General features: G+C 43.4%; 1 protein-coding gene across 1 annotated transcript; it reads left to right on the top strand.

Annotated features, from left to right (window-relative positions):
• The first annotated feature begins 832 nt into the window (after positions 1–832).
• Positions 833–13,139, top strand: SHCBP1 (SHC binding and spindle associated 1). Its single transcript, XM_068202592.1, has 13 exons — positions 833–941; positions 1,508–1,696; positions 2,207–2,322; positions 2,962–3,170; positions 3,947–4,039; positions 4,768–5,001; positions 5,108–5,273; positions 6,519–6,639; positions 9,791–9,922; positions 10,807–10,925; positions 11,817–11,903; positions 12,326–12,467; positions 12,688–13,139. The coding sequence occupies exons 1-13, from the start codon at positions 848–850 to the stop codon at positions 13,005–13,007; spliced, it is 2,022 nt and encodes a 673-aa protein (XP_068058693.1). The 5' UTR covers positions 833–847; the 3' UTR covers positions 13,008–13,139.
• The last annotated feature ends 9,480 nt before the right edge of the window (positions 13,140–22,619 follow it).

Below are 22,619 nucleotides of genomic sequence, written 5' to 3'. Positions count from 1 at the left end.
GGATGACTTGTGCTGTTGCCGTCCTCTGGAGGTGAGCCGCGGCGGGCACGGCGCTGCTGCTGCCCGACCAGCGGTGCTCGGGAAGCGAACGCGAGCGGCTCTGGCGCGGGAGCTGCTCCATCGCGTGTCGGAAATCCACGGCAGCCCTCTCGTGGCCGCTGCTGTTTCGGAGCAATTGCTTTACCTTTAATCCCCATCGGCCCTGACTGTCACAGCTGGAAACACACGGAGTGGCCTCGGGAGAAGCGCTGGGGCATGAAACAGACCGGTGTTTTACATTCTGATCAGGTGCTTTCTGTGTACGAACCGGCCAGGGCTGGAAGCAAAGCGGGGCTGCCCGGCGCTCCAGAGAATTCCGTTCTGTTAGTTTTGGGCTGGGGTTCGTTTACTGCTTGTTGATTTTTTTCTTTTCTTTTTTGAGGGTGCCGATTGTTGGGTGCTTTTACATTTTTTGCGGCTTGGCCACTCCTTCTCTCCGGGCGCTGTGCAGCCGCTCTCGGCAGGGATGACAGCATCCCCGGCCGCCAGGCTGAGTGGAAAGCCCGTCCCCGCCGGCAGGGCCGCCCGTTGCCCGCCGGGGCGGCAGCGGTTCGTGGGTTCTGTTGGGCCGGACGGGGGAGGTTCCGCCCGCTCCCGCCCGGCCCCGGAGCGAGCCCCGCCACGCACGGGGCCAGCGGCGGCTGCGGAGGGCCCCGCGCGCCAACGGCCGCCGCTGCCGACGGCCAATCAGAGCGGGGCGCTGCCTGCCGACGGCCAATCAGAGCGGGGCGCTGCCTGCCGACGGCCAATCAGAGCGCGGCGCTGGCGGCCGGCAGTTGCCCGGGCGGTTTGAAGCCGAGCGGGCGGAATGGCGGAGCTGCGGCCGCCGGGACCGCAGGGGGACAGCCGGGACTCGCCGCCCGCAGGCGCCGGCCCGCGGGACCGCCCCGAGCAGGCCGAGGGTACGGGCTGTGTGTGCCTGCGGGCAGGGAGGGCGCGGGGAGCCGGGAGGGCAGGGCAGCCTGCGCCCCGCGCTCGGGCGGTGCCCGGGGGATGCAGCTGCATGGTGCGGACACGAGGGCGGCCGGGTCAGGCCGTGCTGTCCGGGCTGCTCCGCCGGGGTTCGGATCCCCGCGGGCCGCGCCCGGGCAGGGTAACGCCCGCTTGGCTGGACGTCCTGGCACCGGCCGGCCCCGCAGCCGCGCCCCGGCCCGAGGCGTGGGCACCGGGCTGGAAGCGAGGGTAGGGATGGCTCTGGAAATCAACACTGAAATCTGGTGGAGTTTTTTTCCTATTAATCGTGAAGTTCTGGTGTGTTTCTCAGTGCCTACCACGGCGCTGAAATGGGCGTCCTGGAACGTATGTGGGTTTGAAACGCTTCAGCAAGGGTAAGTTAAGGCGTGCTGTAGAAGGCAGATTCATGATAGACCTTGAGCTGAACAGGAGTTCTTCGGGAGCAGAGGAGTGAGTGAGTTGTGGGGTTGAAGTGAGTTTGTGGGGTTTGCTTTACCCCCGCTCCTTTTCCCAGGTCTGCGACGGGAAGACGCCGAGAGTGATTGGAGTGCTGACTCCTGGAGTGACTATGGCAGTCGTGACAAACCAGGGACTGCTTTGGGAAGGACTGTGCCAGACGGGAATGTGCTTTTCCCAGATATTTTTCACACCAATCATCTTTTGTTTTATGACCGATTCAGCGCTTACCAGGATTACATCTTGGGTAAGTAATTTTTTCATAGGAAAGTAAGGTAGAGTTCAGTTTATTGTAGTAACTTTAAACAATTCAGTTTAAGTAGAGTCAATTGTATGTATTAAGCTGTGAGATGCTTTTAATAATGGAGGCTGTAAAAGATATAGTGTCCTGCCATCACTTATGCTGTAATCTCAGCTGCTCTAGCTGGTGGACCAGGAGGCAGTAATTTTGATATAAGTAAATAAAATATGAATAATAGAAAGGCAAAACTGTTAGTAAGTAGTGGATCCTATGCCTTATTTTAGCTGCTCTTCCTAAATTTTTTGTGTGTATTGTAAATCTGCTTAAGATAAGGCACAGGTTATGTGTTTAATACCATTGTATTTAATACTATTCTGTTATCACGAGCATAGTAGCATTAAGTCCAACTTTAGAGGTGGTAGAGGAACATTTCAGTTGTCTTGACTTTCATTTTCCAGTGATCTGGAGGAGCTTTCTTCCATTCCTTGCATAAATAGTGTCTTCAATTTCTTTTAGCTGACTGCAAGGCTTCTGAGGTGAAGCAGTTCATAGCTGAGTACCTGGAGAAGGTCCTTGAGACCTCCGGCTGGCAGGCGATCTGGCGCACTAATGTGTTTGAGGTCCTCGTTGGGGTGAGTGGGTCGCTGCTGCTCAGGCATTTGTCTCCACTGAACATAATCTACCTCTCTAACAGACTTTTCTAAGTCTCTCAATGTCCAGGCCGTATATCTGACTTGCAGACCTTGGATGTTCAAACTTGCAGTTCCATCACATGGTTAAGGAGGGAAGAACTTTGTGGCCCCTCAGCTCTTTTCTGCCCAGTTAGTGCCAGAATGGCTTTCACTGGCCCAAACTGTCTCTTTGGATTTTTGTATCCTGTGGGCACTTTGAAAAATGAGCCTCAAATGAGTCCCAAAGGGCTGTGAAGTATTGATTTGAGTCTGAGGATATCGCTTTTGCCATTTTTTAAAAACAGCAACACAAAAAAAAGGGAGGGGTGGAAGCAACTTACTGGCCTTGTTATGAGTATTATGAGGGATTTGAACGAAGTTTTGGATGTGGAAAAGGCTCTCTAGCTGTGGGGTAGTGAGAAGCTTAACTCTGGGTTATTATTTCAGCTGATGAGATGGCCTTGGCTCTATGGTACCATTTGTGTTGGTTTGTGTGGGGTCCGTGGGGACCCAGCGTGGCCCTGACTGAGGCACATCACGCTTCTCTCCCTCCGCTGGATGTGGGGTTCTGAGGGATTTCAGAGCTGTTTGTTCCCACAGGTGGCTGATGTGAATTTCCCGGCCCTGAAGGCAGTTGTGCAGCTCGGTGAGCCGTTCCTGTGTGAGTCCCGGGACAGCAGCTTTACCCTGGAGTGCATGCAGGAGCTCCTGGAGCTGAAGGAACACCAGATCCTGCTGCAGGAGCTGTGGGTTGTTTATGATGAGTCAGGAGAGTTTGACCAGACAGCACTAGCCATAGAGCATGTCAGGTAGGACAACTGCACCCTGCTGGTACCCAGTGGGTTCTGTCCTGAATTCTTGGGCCATGCTGGCAGCTCTACAAGCCAAGCTTTCCAAAGTAAATCTGATGACTGGTGCTCTGAGGAGACTGCTTTCCCTCTCTTTTTCACCCCAGAGTTCCTGGACTGTATCACCTGTAGACTGGCACACTGTTCTTTCTCTTCAATAACATTTGGTGGATTTTTCTCTTTTTTGTCCCATTCTTTTTTCTGCATTTTGCCTCTTCCCCTAAATTTGCTCTTTATTCTTTAGGTGTCTCTTCACCATATTCTGTTTTTTTTCTTCTTTATCATCTGTTTCTTTTCCACCTCCTTTTCTTTCAGGCACTACATGCTGTTTGAAACCTCTCTACAAATAGGCTGTAGGACTGGACAAAAAAAGCTGAAATAGGAGGAATGACCTACATTGTGAGAAAGAAAGCTTAGCTGAAGGGTGATTGGCCAAAACCAAACAACCAAAAAGCCTCAGAATCTGAAGAGTGTCAGTCTTGCTTTTCAAAACCAGATTTTAGCTGGTTTCACTCCCTTTTGAGGAAGGAGAACACAGGTTATTATGAATTTTGAGCCTAGACACACAGAATAAAACCCTTTATGATGACTTTGTGTGTACTGAGCAGTGTATGGGACAGTAATATGAAATTCTAGTTTGAGGTGATGCTTTGAGGTGAATTTTCAAATTGGCTACATTGTGTTTCCAGTGCTGTTGATTCTGCTCTCCTGTGTGATTTAACACTTTCCTTCCAAAGGTTTTTCTACCAGTACATCTGGAGGACCTGGGACGAGGAGGAGGAGGATGAGTTTGATTACTTTGTTCGATGTGTTGAGCCCCGACTGAGACTGTGAGTGCAACACCTTTGCTGTTCTTAGGGCAGAACCGCTGCAATGCATCACTGCAATGCACTGCGGGAGGAGTGACTCACAATTAGGTGTAAAAAGCCCCTGTTGACTTGTAAGCCAAAGCAAGTTTGTTTTAACAGCATTCACTGTCTGCTGGTCAAAATCTTGTATGGAAAGGGAACACAACTGAGGCTGCCACTTGATTTCTGAGCCTTGGTGTTCCATCAGATGGTCCCCCAAACCCAACAATAGTCACACTCATACAAGTTGTGATCCTAAAAAAAAGCTGGTGTGGGACACGCCATTTTTTACCTGTGGGCATAAAATAAAAACCATAACTGAGCTGAATGTAAACAAAAACTTGTAAATTGATCATTCTCCAGGAGAAATGTGTGTGAATCTTTCTCAGTTATTCTAATAAAGGCTTAGATATTACTTTCTAAATTGTTACTCTTTTTTTATGGCTGTGCTTGCCTTTTTTTTAGGGTGAGTTTCTAATAGTAGACAATCTTTCAAGATGTGTGGGCAGCTGTTTAGAAAGTAAAATGTTTGTGTCTGTTGAGATTTTTCTGGTTTTGCTGCTTCAAATAAAATGGAGCAGTGTTGATGTAGACTGCAGAGAACCTGGACTCAAGTATCTGAGGCAGAACTCCTCAGGTCCTCTCCAGTCTCATGTTTGGTCTTTGAGGATTGTGAATGTGCCATGCTGACCCCTTGCTCTGAATTGCAGGCACTATGACATCCTGGAACACCGGGTGCCTTCTGGGCTGGTAGTTGATTACCAGAACTTGTTATCTCAATGTGAAGAGCTTTATGAGAAGTTTTTAAATGTGAGGAACAGCATCTCAAGCAATGATTCGGACTCAGAAGCAGAAAACGTTTCCATGGTGGAAGGACTAAAATTGTATGACAAAGTGGAGCACTTAAAACGAAGGCTAAAACTAATTGAGAATCCCCTGCTGAGGTAACTGGGGGGTTTGTGCAGGGAGGAGGCTCCCAAGGGGAATCACATAACTCCGAGGAGGTGGGGACTGAAGGAAGAGCCTTTGGCTCTGTTGCTGTTGTTGCAGGTATGTGTTTGGTTACCAAAAATACGGCAGCCTCCAGGCTAAAGGACGGAGATCAACGGGTGCCAAGGTCATTCATGTTGTGCCCTGGACCATGACAGCAAATCTGCTCCAGCTGTTGACAAGAGACAAACTTTGCCCAGAATCTTGTGAAGCCTTAGAAGTACAGGTGCAGTAGCAGGAAATGTCTGTCTGCTGATAGTTTTTCATCTCAAGAAACAATGTGGACGGATAAGTTAATTTACCATGTGCAAGATACTACATTTGCAAGATACTACAGTGGTGGGATTGTTTTTTTAGTTCAAAAAAAATCACTGTAATTTAAACAATAAGTGGTAAAATTGTATTAAAACAATTTCTTTTAATTCATTTGTGCCTGTTGAGTACTCTATACAAGCAGCTTCCTATGTGTAGGAAATGAGATGAACCTGTAATAACTCTATAATGAAACGCTGTAAGGCATGACACTTTTTGAAATGCCCATGTCTCTTGATGCTGCTGATAATGATCTAGGGTAGGAAGGAGGAAGCATAGTTTTCTGGCTTTGGTACTGTGTAGGAAATTTTAGGAGCAGCCATGTTTAGTTTTAGTGAATTCAGACAAGACTTGCTACTTCAGTAGTTAAGAAGAGGCTGAATTCCTTGGACACAAATGAAATGGTTTGCTGTATTCTGATCATGTTAATGAATTACAGATTGCCAGAATGGAGCCATGGAGAAGGTCCTGGAGTAACTTTTAGGCTATAAATCTGATTTTCTGACTTGGCAACTGAAAAAGTGCTCTTATTAGGCTTACCCTGGAATTTGCTGGGAAGCAATAGATGTGTAGTTTTTATTCACTATTTGTCATCCTTCAATATGGAATCCCTCAGTAATGTTTGTGAAGGATATCAGCCTGCCCTCTTTATCGAGGAAAAGGATCATATGGACACTATTTACCACTGTGGTATTTGAACTCTGTTTGGGGGTGACTTGAACCAGGGGCAAACACAGGAGTATTCAGACTAGCTCTGATCTATTTGCTGAATTGTTTGGTTTTTATTTTCTTTACCTTCTGTCATTTCTTTCTTCATGGCAAATCACTCAGGCACAATTGAAGTGTTGGCCTGGAACCAAGGCCAGAGTGAAGTTTGTTTTGGGGTGCATGTGCCCTTTTATCTGTGTGTGCCCCAGTTTTCTCCTGGGGTGAATGGGTGTGACACAAACATCAAAATCATGTGTTAAGGCTGATTTTGCCTGCAGAGGGCTACAATTCTTGAATTCAAAGTAGAAATTTTGTGTTATTAGTGCCATTGAAAGGGTTTCTTTAATGCAAAAGCAACAACATTTAATTGAAAGCAAGCTCTACAGGCATAAATGCATCCATTTTTACAGCAATCTTTGGGAGCTGATTGTATTTTTTTTGTCTTTTGCAGTTTCACCGTGATCCACTAGCAGCTGTAAATGCCTGTTATGAAGGAGAGAGAGTCATCATCTGTCCTGGCCATTATTTTGTTGATGGCATGTTCTCCATTGCTGATTCAGTAGAGCTAGAAGGTAGAAGGTTTGCTAGTCTAAAGGTCCTTAAACAAGTAAATGGAATGTCTTAAACTAGCTCTGTGTAAGGATTTACTCTTTGCAGAGTTTACCAGGAGCATTTGTTTTTTTTCTTCAAAGTATTCCTATTTCTGCTGTAGAGCTGTGCCTAATGCAGGGTGGAGTGAGCTGTTTAATTAGCTGTAGTGCAGATAAACTGCAGATTTTGCTGATTAATAGCAAAATAATAATTTCCTCCCATTTGCATAAATGGTGATTATATAATAGAGAGGATTCAACAGAAACCTAAGGGTCTTGATGGCTGTAATAGTGGAAACAGAGAAGTAATTCTGAGAGGCTTCTACTAACTTAGGAGTACTTGAGAAATGTCCTTGTTCTTCTCTGAGTGTCTGAATGTGTCTCAGGGGCAGCCTCTGAGCCTCAGTGCTGGTGCAGCCCCAGGGAGTGCAGGGGTGTGGGATCCTAAAATCTAAATTTCTCACCCATGTGACATACTAAACTACTCTCTACAGCCCCTACAATCTATTTCAGACTTTTGTGGTCTCCAGGTTACTTTGAGGCTTAGGAGGCCTTCTCCATGAATGAGGGTCAAAGTCGGTGTTTTCCTGGGAGTCAGAGCACCCCAGGGCAGACAGGGGGATATTCCCCTCGCCCTGGGTTCCCACATCAGGGGAAGGAGGCAGGAGATGCTGTTTGGACTTCCCGATGGCACTTGGAGCATGTTGGTGATTGGGGAGCAGGGGCTGCCAGCCTGGCTCTGCAGTGAGTGAAGCACATGGGTGGAGGAGGGAACTTTTGATGAACACATCTTTTTTTCTGTAGAAAAAGACAAAACAAATGTGATTTTAGGGTTTTTCTTGCAAAATATTTGTGTTTTAAATACTTCTGCTTTGCCTAGGATATGTTGCTGTCTCTCCCTCACCATTCTTGATTTCTCAGTGTATCCCTTTGCTTTAGGCAGGCACACACTGTTGCAGTGCTACAGTCTGTTTATCCCCAGGCCTTCTGCAGCTGTACAGATGTTTAATTGCATTTTCATCTTGTCAAAGCTTCGTGATGAGAAGAAGGCTGAGAGTTGAATTTCCTGCTGTTCTGGACTTTATTTCTCTTGCCCTTCTTGTTTTATGAGTCATTTTCTTTCTTACCCATCTCCTGTGTGTGTTTCATTTATACAGACACACATTGTGATAACCAGTGCACCTGCAGGACAAGGGACATCGATAAAGTGCTTTATTTATCTCAAGAATGACATTGTTCTAAAATTGTGTGTGGTGCTATTTATTGCTTTTCTAGCTTTGAGGAAACTGAAATACAAATGGTGCGGTAGCACACATTAAAGGATGTGCTGCTCTATTTTAAGAAGCAGGACATATAAATATGTATTTTTGGTACAAACCATGCTCTGAATAACAAGTACTTGTCAGGTATTTAATCTTCTTATAAGGACTCCTCTTAGATAAGGTATTATACCAGTAGGAGCAGCCAAGAGCATTTGAAGTAGGAGCATCGAGACAAACTCTGCTGGCACTAATCTGAGCAGCTGGCTGCTCTGGTGGCTTTTTTGGGATGGAGGGGTGGCTCATGAAAGATATGTCACTTTGCTTAGTAGAGCTTCTATTTTTTTCCGGCTACTGTGCAGTCAGTACTGAGGTTGAAAGTATGAAGATCAGTAAATCAGGAATAAATAAAAACTTACAGGAACTAAATAAGGTTAAAGCGGTAGCAGCTGCAGGAAATCATGATAAAGATAAATTCCTTGCCTGACAAGAAGGTGTTGCAGAGGCACCTAAGAACTTCCCTTCTGCATAGTTGTTGCAGCTGGCTGGGAACCTGTGTGTGCTCAGTGGCAGAGGATGACAGTGGCCTTTGGCTGCTGTGGAGTCCCTCAGGCTCAGGCAGGGGCACAGCCCTGCTGGGGAGAGAGCACCACTGGGCAGCAGGTGAATCTTTATTCTAGAGCTGCTGCTTCAGAGGTGAAGTGTAAAGCAAGCTAAAGGCACTGTTAGAAAACTGCAGGCACTCTGCAGGACAGTCATTCCTAAAACTCCTGCTTTGGATAATAACATCTTTCTGTAGTGGTGAGAAGTTAAACTTTTGCTGTCCTGTGGTGCTCTCTTTTTACATGCTGGAACTGCCCCATGCCACTTCCTCTTCAGGGGTGACCATAAATCAGTAGCAGTGGGAACAGATTTCTTGGTAATATCATGTGTTGAAGTATCAATCACTTAACTTTGCATTAAATGGCCTGTCTTTAAAACTTTCTGCCAACTCTTGTTCAAAGCTTTTTATTTTCATTTTGGTTTTAACCTTTCTACTTGCACGTGGCACTATTTATTTATTTATGTACTTGGTTAAAAGCTGGCATCCTGCTTGGGCACTTCTTATCTGTGTGTGCTTTCCGAAAATGATAGGACTCATGCTGCTGTAATGGATGTGGCATTATTGCTTTCCTTATCATGATTCTTGTCAGTGACAAGCAATAAAAGCTTTACATGCTCATAAATTTTCCTGTAAGTGCTTAAATGCTGACAACTGTGGATGGTTTAGTAAATCAATGTTGGCACGTGCTTCTGAAAGCTGCTTTCTAAACTGAATTAATCTGAAAGCCCATGCAACACAGGAGCACTGAATTTCCCCCCCAAATTCCATGTAAATAGGGAAGCTGAATGAAGCATGCTAACAATATCAAGCCCTTTGCACTCTTTTTCCTCATGTTGTGGTGTGACTGCTTTTTCCCTCTGTGTTCTTGGGAACCTCTGCCTGCTGTAGTGAACTTCTGTCCTTTGAGAGCAGACTGGGGATGCCTGTGCGTCCTCAATTCCTGCATCCCCCCCTGCTCTATTGGAAACTTTTGGGAGTGAGAACTTTAGCCTTGGCAAATGTGAGCTACCCATTTGTTCAACTTTCTGAGATAACTTTGCATTTTGTTGTGTGCCATTCAAGTAAGGTGACTTGAGTTTAGTTTGGTGTCCATGTACCTCGGCACAGAGGGGATGTAAGGTGTAGCCTGGCCACTTGTTGAAAATCCTATTCAAGGTATTAAAACATCAAACTTTAAACTTCTGTCATTGATTTAAATGTCTGCTATGTACTGAGTACTTCATTGTCACCAGATATTCTCTGAGCTTGCATCTCTCACCTCTGCTCTTAGGCTATGGCCTGCCAGACGATGTTGTGATAGAAAAACAAGGGAAAGGAGACAACTTCTTTGACTGTACAGGAGCCAATATAAAGATCTCCAATTTGAAGTTAGTGCAGCATGGTGCTGTGGAGGGGATTTTAAGTAAGTGGAAAAGCATCTTGACCTTTTTGTGACTTTTTCATAATTAGTGTTAGAATTAAAGCTGGGACCTGGTGTTAACAGTTTAACAAAATATCCTAGAGAGGAGCCCTATGGGTATCACTATCGAGACTTCTCCCTCTTTTTTTTAACTTGCTTATAATGTGGAAATCACAGTAACTTCCCTTTGTTCTTTCAAGCTATTGTGGCTCTTATGCTTTATTCTTCTACTGGGATAAGATCATTAACTTGATCTTGTTTTGTTGTTAAGGCAGTCTGACTGTGAGTGCAGCACAGCCTGTGTCAGGCTGCCTGGAAATGGAAACAATTCTTCTTTCCACAGAAAAGCCCCCATGGCAATATTCAGCTGTAGCTGACCCCAGCCAGTGCACCACTGAGGAGCAGCACATGCTGTAGGAGTGCTGCAGAACTTTGTTTCCAGCACCTTCAAACTGACACTCAACTGAGTCTAAACTGTATCCAAGAAGTTTATTGGCTATGGCCTTGTCTTTGCAGAAGATGCTGACTAATATTTCTCCTCAACAGACATTTGGGTTTAAAACATGTTAAAATGTTTATTAACACTTGTATGCATGCATTTAATAGCTTTTGAATCCAAAAGTCTCTTAGGAATGTAATGAAAAGAATTATTGCTGTCATAAAAAAAAAAAGTCAACCTGTAAGACAAATCTCCAACCAGTGCTCCCTGCTTAGACCAGAAAAACAGCATGAGTTCAAGCCACACATGACGAAATCAGTGAATAGAACTTGAAGTGGATAAACTGAAAATATCACACTACAAAGCTGCTGCAAGGCTGTCTGTCTGTACAAGGGGTTTGTCTTTGCAGAACTGATTCATCCAGCAGTAATTGTTTCTGTGTATGTAGATGTTCATCATGGGAAAACCACACTGGAGAATTGTGTGTTACAGTGTGAAACCACTGGAATAACAGTAAGGACATCAGCTGAGCTACTGATGAAGAACTCGGATCTCTATGGGGCAAAGGTACACGCTCATTCTTAACTTCGGCTTATTTCCTAATTTAAAATAAAGCTTTCTATTTGGAAATAGTGCAGCCAGCCACAGGGTGGCTTCTGTTACTCTGGACAGAACCTTTACAAACTCATTTTGCACAGCTACATGTTACTGAATCAAGATTGGTCCCAGGGGTCTTGTAGCCCCTTATCAAATCTAGTGAAATGTCTCAGGCTGATTTGTGTGTGATGATAGCAAAGTGCTGCAGTAACAGGGGACATCTGTGAAATAATCACTGCTGCATGGCTGTTTCATGTCCTGCAGTACTTTTATAGTGATTTTCTGGTTTCTCTGCCCATAGCTAGTTTTCTCATTTCCATTTGTTCTGCAAGTGAAATGCCCCTTTTGGACACCTTTGATTCTTACAGAGGGATGATAAACACAAAAATGGACTCTGATACTCTTTGGGTATTTTGAAGAATGATGGAGCTTGAGGTATTGAGAGGGATGACTAAAGCACAAGCAAGTAAGGCAAGGCTGTTCAGCTACTCTTCAGGCCTTCATGGTCTGGTGCCCCATGCTGTGGGGCCTCAGCCTTCAGCAATGCTGTTTGAGATGGATAACAAAGGTGTGCAGCTGGAGGGGTAACACAGTTTTGCATTGTGCAAACTGGTAGATGAACACAAAGATGTGCCATGGAGTGGTCAAGTTCAATGGTAAATGTGCCTAAACTACTTGTGAACTGCTACCAGCTGTATCTTGTAGGGTAAAAATGTGCCTAAACTACTTGTGAACTGCTACCAGCTGTATCTTGTAGGGTAAAAATGTGCCTAGACTACTTGTGAACTGCTACCAACTGTATCTTGTAGGGTAAAAATGTGCCTAAACTACTTGTGAACTGCTACCAACTGTATCTTGTAGGGTGCTGGTGTGGAGATCTATCCAGGAAGTGCGTGCACCCTGCTGCACAACGGGATCCACCACTGCAAGGAGGGAATACTGGTCAAGGTCAGTCCCAGTCACAAGGTGCTGGTTTGCCAAAAGCTAATCACTGCTACAATTAGTGCCAGTAGGCTTGGGCTGGCTCAGAGCCCTGCTGTGCTGGAACTCTTACCTGTTGCACATGATGCTTGCCTTGCACTTGCCTTGATCCTTGCTGGATGAACCAGTTCTGCAAAGACAAACTCCTCCTACAGACAGACAGCCTTCCAGCAGCTTTGCAATATGATATTTTCATTTTTATCCACTCCAGCAATTACCTGGTTTTATTTCTTATCTGCCAAAAGGAGAAAATGCCTTTTGCACTGTCTCCTGTGTAGGCAAATAATCCTGCTCTAGCTAATACAAAGAACTGATTCTACCTAAAACTAGATGATTTTTGTGTCCCTGTAGCTGGACATGACATGTTAGATTTCTCTTTTGTTCTGTAGAACTTCTTAGATGAGGATTATGAGGCTCCCAGGATAACCATGGTTAATAATATGATCCACAATAACGAAGGATATGGTGTGGTCCTGGTTAGACCAGCGATGCCCTCTGAAATGAAGGATGCTCCAGCACAGGGAACGAAAGGTACTTTACTTTTCTTAGAAGAAACTCCTGAAACTACTAAGTCTAGTGTACCCAGGTTTTTGGATTGCATACTTCATAACGTTGAACTTTGTGGCTGTCATGAAGTACTAAAGAGTGGGATGAGTTGACAATGTTATGATTGAAGAAAATTAATTCTAGGATTTTTTAATGATGTGGCTGCTTTGCATGACTGTTGATCACATTCTGTTTCCTGCCTTAGGGTGTACACAACCTACCCAGGTAGGTGATGAGACAACCTGTGCAGAGGGTTCCAGGCAAGAACAACCTGGATGTGTAACTGATGAGTTGGAGCTTTATAAGCAAGCCAAGGCTTCTGAACAAACTGAAAACAACTCTGAAATTGCAAATGTACTTGGGGCTACTTCAGCAAAGAAGAGACAGATACACAGGAAAAGACTGAGTGAACTGGGATTTACAGAAGCTGATGACAACTTAATGTCACAGGAAATGTTTGTTTCTGTTGAGGGCAATCAGTTCAAATGGAATGGGAAAGGAAGTTTTGGTATCTTTTTCTTCTGACTGTCTTGACTCTTGCTGCCATTGCAGTACCATTTGTACAGTTATTGGTTAGGTCACATGCTAAGCGTTGTGCTATGGCGTTATGCTTTTATTACCCAAGTGTAATCCCTATTAAAAGACTATGGCTGAAAACTCACTTGGTTCTTCTGTCCATCTTCTCCACACCTTAAATCTCCTGGGTGAGCTACCTTTGCGATGCACACGTAGTACTTCTTTCCCTTGCACTTAATTTTAAGCCTGGCTGAGCTCTAGACTATGTCTTGTCTGTTTTTAAAATGAGCTTTATCACTAAAGGGCAGAATGGGTCAGGTTGGAGGGCCCAGAGTGGGTCATCTGGTCCTACCTCCCTGCTCCAGCAGGGCTGTCACAGAGCTCATGGCCCAGTATTGTGTCCAGGATTGTTTTGGAATGTCCCTGGTGAGGAAGACTCCACACCCTCCGTGGGCAGCCTGTTCAGTGCTCGGTCACTGCACAGGAAAGTTCTTCCTCATGTTCAGGTGGAACTTCCTGGGCACCAGCTCCTGCCTGTTCCTCTTGTTCCATTGCTGCACCCCACGGAGCAGAGCCTGGTCCATGCTCTGACACCTCCCTTTGGACACTGACAAGGATGAGGTCCCTCCTCAGTCATCTCTTCTTGAGGCTGAGCAGGCCCAGCTCCCTCAGCTTGCCCTCACCAGAGATGCTCCAATCCCTTCACCATCTGTGTCACCCTTGGCTGGCCCCGCTCCAGGAGCTCCACATCTCTCTGGTACTGAGGAGCCCAGAGCTGGGCACAGCACTCCAGGTGATCCTCACCAGGGCTGAGTAGAGGGGCAGGGTCACCTCCCTGACCTGCTCCAGACAGGATCCCATTGGCCTTACCTGTAGCTAGTTTGTGGTGATTGGGATGGGGCTGGGTGAGCCTCATCCCCAGTGGGCACAGCTGTGAGAAGCAGGTGAGCAGCACTGACAGCAGTGAGCCATGGAGTGCCCAGGTGCACTGAGCAACCACCAAAGGGAACAGAGGGCACACAGGTGCCATGCATCAGCGTGAGGGGATAAAAGGTTGGGCTAAAGAACAAGGAGGGCAGATGCTTGCAGCCTTCTGAAGTGACATGATGTTACTTTGTATGGGCAGACAGCTGAAGCCTTCTGATGTGGTAAGGTGTTACTCTGTTGGGGGAATGTTTAAAAGCTGATGTGGTGTGGTGTTACTCTGTTGGGGAATGTTTAAAAGCTGGTGTGGTAAGGTGTTACTCTGTTGGGGGAATGTTTAAAAGCTGGTGTGGTAAGGTGTTACTCTGTTGGGGGAATGTTTAAAAGCTGATGTGGTAAGGTGTTACTCTGTTGGGGGAATGTTTAAAGCCTTCTGAAATAGTATGGTGATACTCTGTGTACTGTGGCTATCTCAACTGTGACATGGTCACAAAGACCCGGTGCTGGCCGTGGACCAGGACCTCCAGCTGTTTGTTGTGCCCGTTTGTAGTTGATCATGCCTGGCTGCTGTGGTTGGGTCCTGCTGTGTGTGGATGCACCCACATATTTTGTGCTCTACAAACTGCACGTGAGTCACTCCCTCGGTAGGATGCACTTGTGTAATTGTTGGTAAATCACTGGGGGGGGGGTCTTAAACCAAACTATAATAAGGCCTTAATTGCTCAGCACAAAATTAAAACCTGGAAGCAGTGCTATAACCAAGTACCACTTTACTTGAGAGTGCCCAAACAGTCTTAGAGCTTTTCTTCAAAGGCTTATTTTAAAATATGTCCTTTGTTCATCTGCTTTTCTCCAAGTTGGGTGTGCTTGTTTAATAGTGTGAAGGATGTTTTTCACAGGTATCTTTCACATTAGCACATTCTTGGTCTTCACAAAGTCACCTGTGAAGCTGTTTATAAGGAATATAAATTCACTGACAAGCAACTGCAGTTCGAGAGAGAAATACAGCAGGTTAGAGCTAGTGTTTGGCTGGCAGAGTACCTTTGAAATGGCTGATGCTCATACGAGGTGGTATGGTAAAAAAGTAATATTTGAGATAGGGTCCAGGATTGTGGCAACATTCTAAGATCATGCAGCATCTGAATTACAAACACACTACAGTTTCATGGACCAGCTGCTGTTTTGAATTACAAAGCAGCCTGGGAGAGTGTGCCATCCTTTCCTTGCTTCTGGGTCTTGGTGTTTTGAGGGCAGACAAAACTCTTGATTACTTTTGTCTTTTTAAGTATGGAAGAATCTCTTCCTTTTTCGACTTGTTGGAAATATAGGGAGAAACAGCAGAAACCTTTTAGCCTTAAGATGGGATGTCAGGAGGTGTGAAAGCCTTTGTCTTGCATCTCACCACTTTTCTGGTCTTTGAAGTCATCCTCTTCTGCTCCCTGACTGGTGGAAGCAAACTGTTGTAAACCATGGCTGCCTCGAGTAGCCCCTGTTCGGATATGTCTGTCTTGTGTTCCATTTCCATTCCTGGGGCAGGTTTCATAGGTTATCATAGTTTTCTTTTTGGCATTGTAGGATGTTATAATAGATTGCTTTTCAGTTGTGAAGCTTTGCATTTTCTTTTGAACATGAAAATATAAGCCTGTAATTATCTCATGGCAGATAGATGCTTGATGATAATGAGAATTACTAAATTCAGAGAGAACAGCTGAATTAGCCAGATTTAATTTGCTATTTCAGTGTATCCATTTATGCATGGACATTTCATTATGGTAAGTTTTATTCTGCATTTTTAGCCATGTATACCAGGCTAACTCTTGCTGTTTGCTAAATAGTGAAATCATACAATAAATTAATCTCTTGGACTTTTAAAATGGCAATTTCTTTCAAAGCAATAAAGAAATTGCTGAAACCCCCACACAGATGAACAATGGTTTTGTTTTTTTCCATTAAGTATATGAGGTACTTGTATTTTTACTGGTAATGAAAAATCAATTTCATCATTTCATTTGTTAGGTAACTTTGATAACTTCTACTGTTTGAGGATGATACTCTGCAGTTTTCAATTTAAGCATCATCTGTGTTTATGTTCCTTCCCTGGCAGTAATTTCAACAAGCTAGTAATTATTTTGGTAGTGCTGTTTTAGAATTTTCTTTGACTCTATTGCTATATTAGTGGGAAAACTTGTGTGAGACTTCTCTAATATTATGGGGAAATTATAGTAAAGGCACAGAGGAAATCCTCACTCTGATAAATGTATATTGTAGCACATAAAAAGCTGTGCTAGAAACCTTGATGAGACCAATTGATATGTATGAGACCCCTCTGTTATGGTGAAATCCACCGTTTCTCTTCCAGGACTAGCTAATGTGGAAAGCAGTTTCTGAATCCACCTTGAATTGTGTTTCATGTGATCTTTGGATACTTCTTAGAATATGATTCCATTATGGGTTGGAGAGCCATTTTAATTTGAACTATATCTTACTGGAACATACTGCCTTACTTTTGCTACTGCAGTAATGCTGTTTCTCCATAACTTTGTATAAAATTGCTAGTTCTGTTTTCCTTTCTGCTGGCTGTTGGTCTTTATCAGAAGCAGCAGTCTGGCCTTACCACGTTGCTTTTTGAAGATGTGATTGCAATAGAATTAACTACCAGAACTATTTAAGAACACAGGTCTTGGATAACACCAGTAAAATGTTTTAGAAGATACATCTGAAGTACAGAATGAGTTATTGTTTTATTTCTACAAATAATGGGGAAAAACTCATCCTGTGATGTAAAGAAGAAAAGATCGTATATAGCCAGTAAGCTTCTAACCTGGGAAGTGTGTCAGGAAGTGAGGAAAAAAAGAACAGTGGAATAAAAGCCTTAGAAACCAGTTATGCCACCAAATGTTCAGACACATAGAATAGCAGGGTGATAGCAGGGTGGGCTTTCTTGAAGACAAAATGTTTTAAAGGGAACTTATCTGACTTTACATTAAGAGAGTTTAATTTAAATTTATACTAAATCCACTACTGTAGTGTCAGATTGTGTGGGGAGTTAAAAATAAAGCTTAGCTTGCTATGAATAATTCTCTATTCTAAATTCTGAAATGCTTCAGCCAAAAGTAGGAAGAAATGAACACGGAACAACTGACCTATCTTACCAGAATGCTGTACATGTTTTACTTTGTGCTACTCATGCCTTTCTTTTGGGAGACCTTATTTTCAAATGAGTTAGCAAGGGGCTTAGAATTAACACAGACTAGCATCCTAACTTCTCTTGCTTCAGTGTTTCCAAATGCAAAGGAAAACAGTGTTTTGGAGTGTATTAATTACATCCTGGGGGCAAGGGGGTGAAATGCTGTACTCTCATTAGATGTGCTGCTTTGTAACATGCAGTGCTTCAAATCTGTTATAAATGATGAAAAGAGGTTAATGCTGCATTTCAGGTGTAAGGAAATAGCTATAACTTTCATATTTTGTGTCGTCTTAGACTTTGGTAGGGAGGTCTAGAGCTTTTGAGTATAGTCCATTTAGCAAGAAATTAAACATTTTTAAAGGAGAAACAAAATATCTACAGGGGGCTTCAACTTTCAGGTTATCTCCCCATACCAAACAGGCATAGCTGACTGACTGTTAGATATTCTGAGGACATTCCAAAGGTTTCATTCCAGATTGCAGATGCCCCTCTAAGACTTTTCTCTCAGTCTATTTGATTGTATAAAAATATTTGTAATTTTGGAAAATATTTACTCAGTAAGAGAAACAACATCTAGATGTTTTACAAATGAATTTAGTGCTGTCTGATATGCTTGACTGACGGCCCTAAGGACAGAATGCTCCATTTGGTGTCCCAGAACAGACACATCATAGAGTAACAATGTGCCAGAACTGTTAAAAATTGAGAGTGAAAATTCAGTCTCTTGCTGTACTCCATAGAGTAACAATGTGCCAGAACTGTTAAAAATTCAGAGTGAAAATTCAGTCTCTTGCTGTACTCATGGTGGTGCCATGTATTCCATCTGTTCTGCCAATGCAGGCAGTAAAGCACGCATCTCTCCTGTGATACAGTGACTTTACTAGGGCAGAGATCTGGCTGCATGTAAAATATGATTTCAGAAACAATTCATATAGTCTAGGTCTAAGATTTCTGCCAAGCACTTACTGCAGCTGGTTACTATAGAAACAGGCAAAGGAGGCTGGTTTAAATTTGTTACTTCACTCTGTGTGTGGCTTTCTATTTTCTTGTATTTTGCTTTAGATGGGAAACATGCCAATGTAATGTCTCTACACAAACAGTTTAAAGCTCGTGTAAGCCAGTCCCATGGGAAGTACAGCACTTTTCCCTTGTGGGAGTGCTCTGCCTGAGTCCTCTCTGTTTCTCAGTCATTTTTGTGTGTATGACTATATTGTCAGAAGCCCTGGTACTGTGCTTGTGCTCCTTCCCTCCTGGAACTCATCTATTAGTTGTTTTTTGTTGGTGTGTTTTTAAAAAAAAAACAACAAAAAAACCAAAAAAAAACCGGTGCTAAATCAAGGTGAACACACCAAGAAAATTGGGTGGGCATAAAAAGTGCCTGTAAAGCTCAACAGTTTCATATATCAAGACGCAGGGCTTTCAAATTAGGGCACCGAGGAGAAAGTCACAGCAGCTTTGTTGACTGAAATAGTACAGCCAGAGGAAGGCAGTGAGTAAAGGGTAGGGTAAGTGTCAGTGGAGAAAAAGGATGAACATGGGTGAAGGATAACTGTGCTTTTACACTGAGCCTTCTTCCGTGGGGAATATTCAGTTACTGAAAACCACCAGCTCACAGGAAGGGAAAGAACTACACAAGTGACTTTGCAAAGCTGTTCTGGGCTTTCCACCAAAGCAGTGGTGATTTTGGACAGGTAACTTGGTCAGTCTTTGCAGCCTGAACTGTTCCAATAAAATATGGAGTGCACAATGAGTGCAGGTGTCCTTGTGTGCAGGGGAGCTTGGCACAAGCTGAGAGCAATCACATCCCTGTGGCCCAGGCACCTCATGGCTCTATTTGGAGAGGATTTAGTGTAACTGACCCAGCCGTACCTTCTTTATTCTATGTGGTTCTGCTCCTCACCTGCTAGAAGTGAAAAACTCTGATAGACACTGCCAAAAATGAGAATTCACGTAGATACCTCACCTGCCTACAATGCAATGCAAAGTAGTTTAGTTGTGTAATCTAAAGCTGCATTTACTGCACGTGCAGTCATATGTGATCTTTCTGATATGACAAGATTGTGTGGAAAGTTTCAATTTCTTGCCATCTCTAACAAGTCCCTCCTGTACATACAACAGGGAGTAGATGCTGCAGGAGCCTTGAGGTCTGTATGGTCTTACCTTAACTTCCTCCTTCATTTAATCATAGTACGTTATATTTATTTAAAATTATTATAGCTATCTGGTTAGAAAAAAAATCCATAATGGATATACAGAATGTAACCCAAAGAAGGTTATTCTGCAGTATTTGTGCCCCAGCAGATGTTTCTCTTTGATAAGTGCTGCAATCAGTGCAAAGAATAGGGAGTTATATCCTTTCATGCTGAAATGTGCATGGAAATCTTTTCCATTTTATAAAAAAAAAAAAAAAAAAAGTTTGTGGGTTTAAAAAAAATCCAGCTCTACCCTGTGATTCAGAAGACTGGCAGGTGAAAGCTGCCTCCTGATGACCTTACTCATTCAGGAAAAGAACAGGAGTAATTTTCTTCTTCAATAGAAAATCTAACATATGCCTAAAATTAATCTTGTGATTATGATAAATTAGCAATACTTACATGAACAGTTCCTTTGTTCAGGAGATAGGGTGCATAAATCTGTAGGAGCTGGCAGAGTGCAGCTCAGGACCAGAGCTGCCCCAGCCGTGGAAGCAGAGGCAGCCTGGCAGAGGCTCTTCAGCAGCAGTGGCACAGCTCCATGGCACTGCTCTGCAGGAACACACAATTCTCCCAGCAATTATTTTGTGTGCAGGACAAATCTACCTAACAAAACCACAAATCTGTGCCTCTGGAGGTTGCTTACCATCTCTATTCCAGATCATCCATTTGGTTTTGTTTTGGTGGGTTTTTTCAACCAAGCTGGGCAGATAGAAAACTGTCATGTTTTCTGTCAAATTGCAGAGAAAAGTTCTGTACAGAATCTTGAGCTTTTACTGTTACTCTTTAGCCATACTGACAGTAAACCAATTATTCCTTCTATAATTTCTATCTTCTGGACAGTTTGTAGTTTTAAGCAAGTATTTTGCTTCCTATAATATCTTTATTTGGGTTTTCTAGCAGAGTCCTGTAAAGAATTCTGTCACAGGCCTTTTGTGAGCCTGAACAGGTCCTGCCAGGTGGTTTTAGTGTGGTTACTCTGGTGAAGTTCATGTGCCTGATGGTGGCCTGCAGGGAGCATGGCTTATCCCTGCTGCTTGTGTCTGTCAGAAATTACCATCCTAATTTGGGGTTTGTTATTAAACCTTTTCATTGGAAACCAGACAAGTTTGAAAAAAATGTTTGCTTCCAGTTCAACATGAGCAGGTACTATATCACTGGCTGTCCTGGCTGCGCTGTCACACTGGTATGAGTCCAGGTAACTTTAACCATGGCATTTATTTTGATAAATTAGCATTCTGCACCAGTCAAATTCAATACCTGTGTTTCTGCAGAATTAGTCATCAAAGATTATTTTTCTAAAGAAAGTAGTGGTTGCAAAACAATTTTTAAGACATACTTTTGTTAGTTCTAAAAGCTAATAGACTTCCTCAGATACTGAAGGATAGAAAGAATATATAATTTCATTCTTTATATACTGAAGAATATAAAGAATGAAATTATTTAGGAGTGAAAATCTGTCCCAAAGCTGGGCCAAATCTTCATGTAGAAATTGGATTGTAGATAAACAAGTGCATTTCTTAAGGAAGCATTGACAAACACTCCACTGCTTAGATGTGCCTGAATAACCCTTCTGTTTTGTTTTGGTAATTCCTGAGGATTCATGTCTAGGAACATTAAGAACCAACCATGCTCCTTTTCTCCTAGCCTTGGATTCATTCATGCCTTTGATGCTTTTATCCAGGAATGTCTTTGGAGAGTTTAAATAGCTGCAGTCTGAGCTCTGTGAGTCACTGGTGGAGAAATGGAGATGAGCAAATGAATACTTAAAAAAACTTGTAGTAGCAAGGATTTTTAAATTGCATTAATTTCACAGGCATTGGTTGTTGTGCTTTCAACAGCTACTGAGATACTCATCAACCTGTTCTGTAAAGACTGTTCACAATGGAGCAAGGTTGTTGTTTATTTCACTTACAGTATCCTAGGAACCAGTCCTTTGCATCCATCTCCTTTTTGTGGGCACAGATTATCTTACAGAAAATTTGTTGGTTTTTATATAGTAAGTTGTACAAATTCTATTCATCTGCTTCCTTGTGCTGGAAATCTTTTTCTTGACCATGACTTTTCATCAAAACAGAATAAAACCCTTTTCCAAAATTAAGAAATGTATTTTTGAAAGTCCTGTGCTTTAATAATTTGTGTGTGCTCACACTTAGTGATTTATTTTTTTTAGAATGTAGTGAAAAATGTGAATATGAGAGTTTGTCATGTTTTCATTCTCATATTACACATCTCTTTTATGTGTTTGGATCTGTTTAGAAACAAAATTCAGATTGAACAGTAGTTAAGTAATTTCAAATTTATTGCTCTCTGTAAAACCATATTTTTCAGTAGATGCAACTGTGGTCATTTGTAGGTAGAAGGACATCCAAGGATTACTTTGTGCTGTAGTTTGAACCATTCAATGAGACAGCACACATGAAATACATGAGAGAGGGTAAAAATGAGGGTCTTTTAGCACAGAAGTATTTTTGGTTGCTAATTTTTTTAATGTTGGTTAACACCACAATGCATTAAATGATGACAGTGATACATGGCAATGCCACTGGTAATGTTTAATATGAGGTTTTTCTTGCACTGGATACTTAAAGCCTCTTTCTGTGGACAGTTAATCTGCATTAGCTGTGCTTAAGAAAAGAGGATCAGTCAAAGAACTGTCTATTTTAATTGTAACCAATTTAGGAAAGCTTAGGGAACCATATAGGGGAGACCTCCATCATGATCTGAGCTGCAGGTGTACGAAGGAAACACAAGCTAACACTGAAAAATCAGAGAGCTGACCTTTTCTGCAGAAGGCTATAAAGTAAACATGATTTAGAATGAGCAGCCTTGGCTTAGAGCTCTGATATCCAGCCAGGCATAGCAGATAACAGGAGATTTATGGGAGGGCTGACACTGCCCAGGGTCTCTTACACATCTGGGTCCTTCAGGACAGTGACAGTGGCAAACATTCCCACCTCTGGAGCTGCTGTGCTTTGGCTCCAGCCATTGAGAGCACGTGCACACCTCTCTGGATGGGCTCTGGAATGTGCCAGTGGTGGCACAGGAGGAATTTGTGCCACTGTACCACCACAGAGCAGATTACAGTGGCACAAATTCCTTCTCAGCCTCCTACTGCCTTGGGCTCTTGGAAGCTACTTTCCCTTTCCTTGACAGAGAAACACTCGTGCATCATCATCGAGCTGGGCTGTGCTGACAAGTGGCTCTGTGCTCCCCCAGGGTGTGCTGTGTGAAAGAGAAAATGCTTTGATTCTCTCTGCTCTGTGCCAAAGTGCTGATTCCTGGACTCCACTGCACCTCCAGGTCCTGGCCCAGCAC

This window comes from Anomalospiza imberbis, chromosome 12 (genome assembly GCF_031753505.1).
Source record: "Anomalospiza imberbis isolate Cuckoo-Finch-1a 21T00152 chromosome 12, ASM3175350v1, whole genome shotgun sequence".
Classification (NCBI taxonomy): Eukaryota; Metazoa; Chordata; class Aves; order Passeriformes; family Viduidae; genus Anomalospiza; species Anomalospiza imberbis.
Note: the sequence above shows the minus strand (reverse complement) of the source record. Positions and strands in the feature narration are given on the sequence as shown.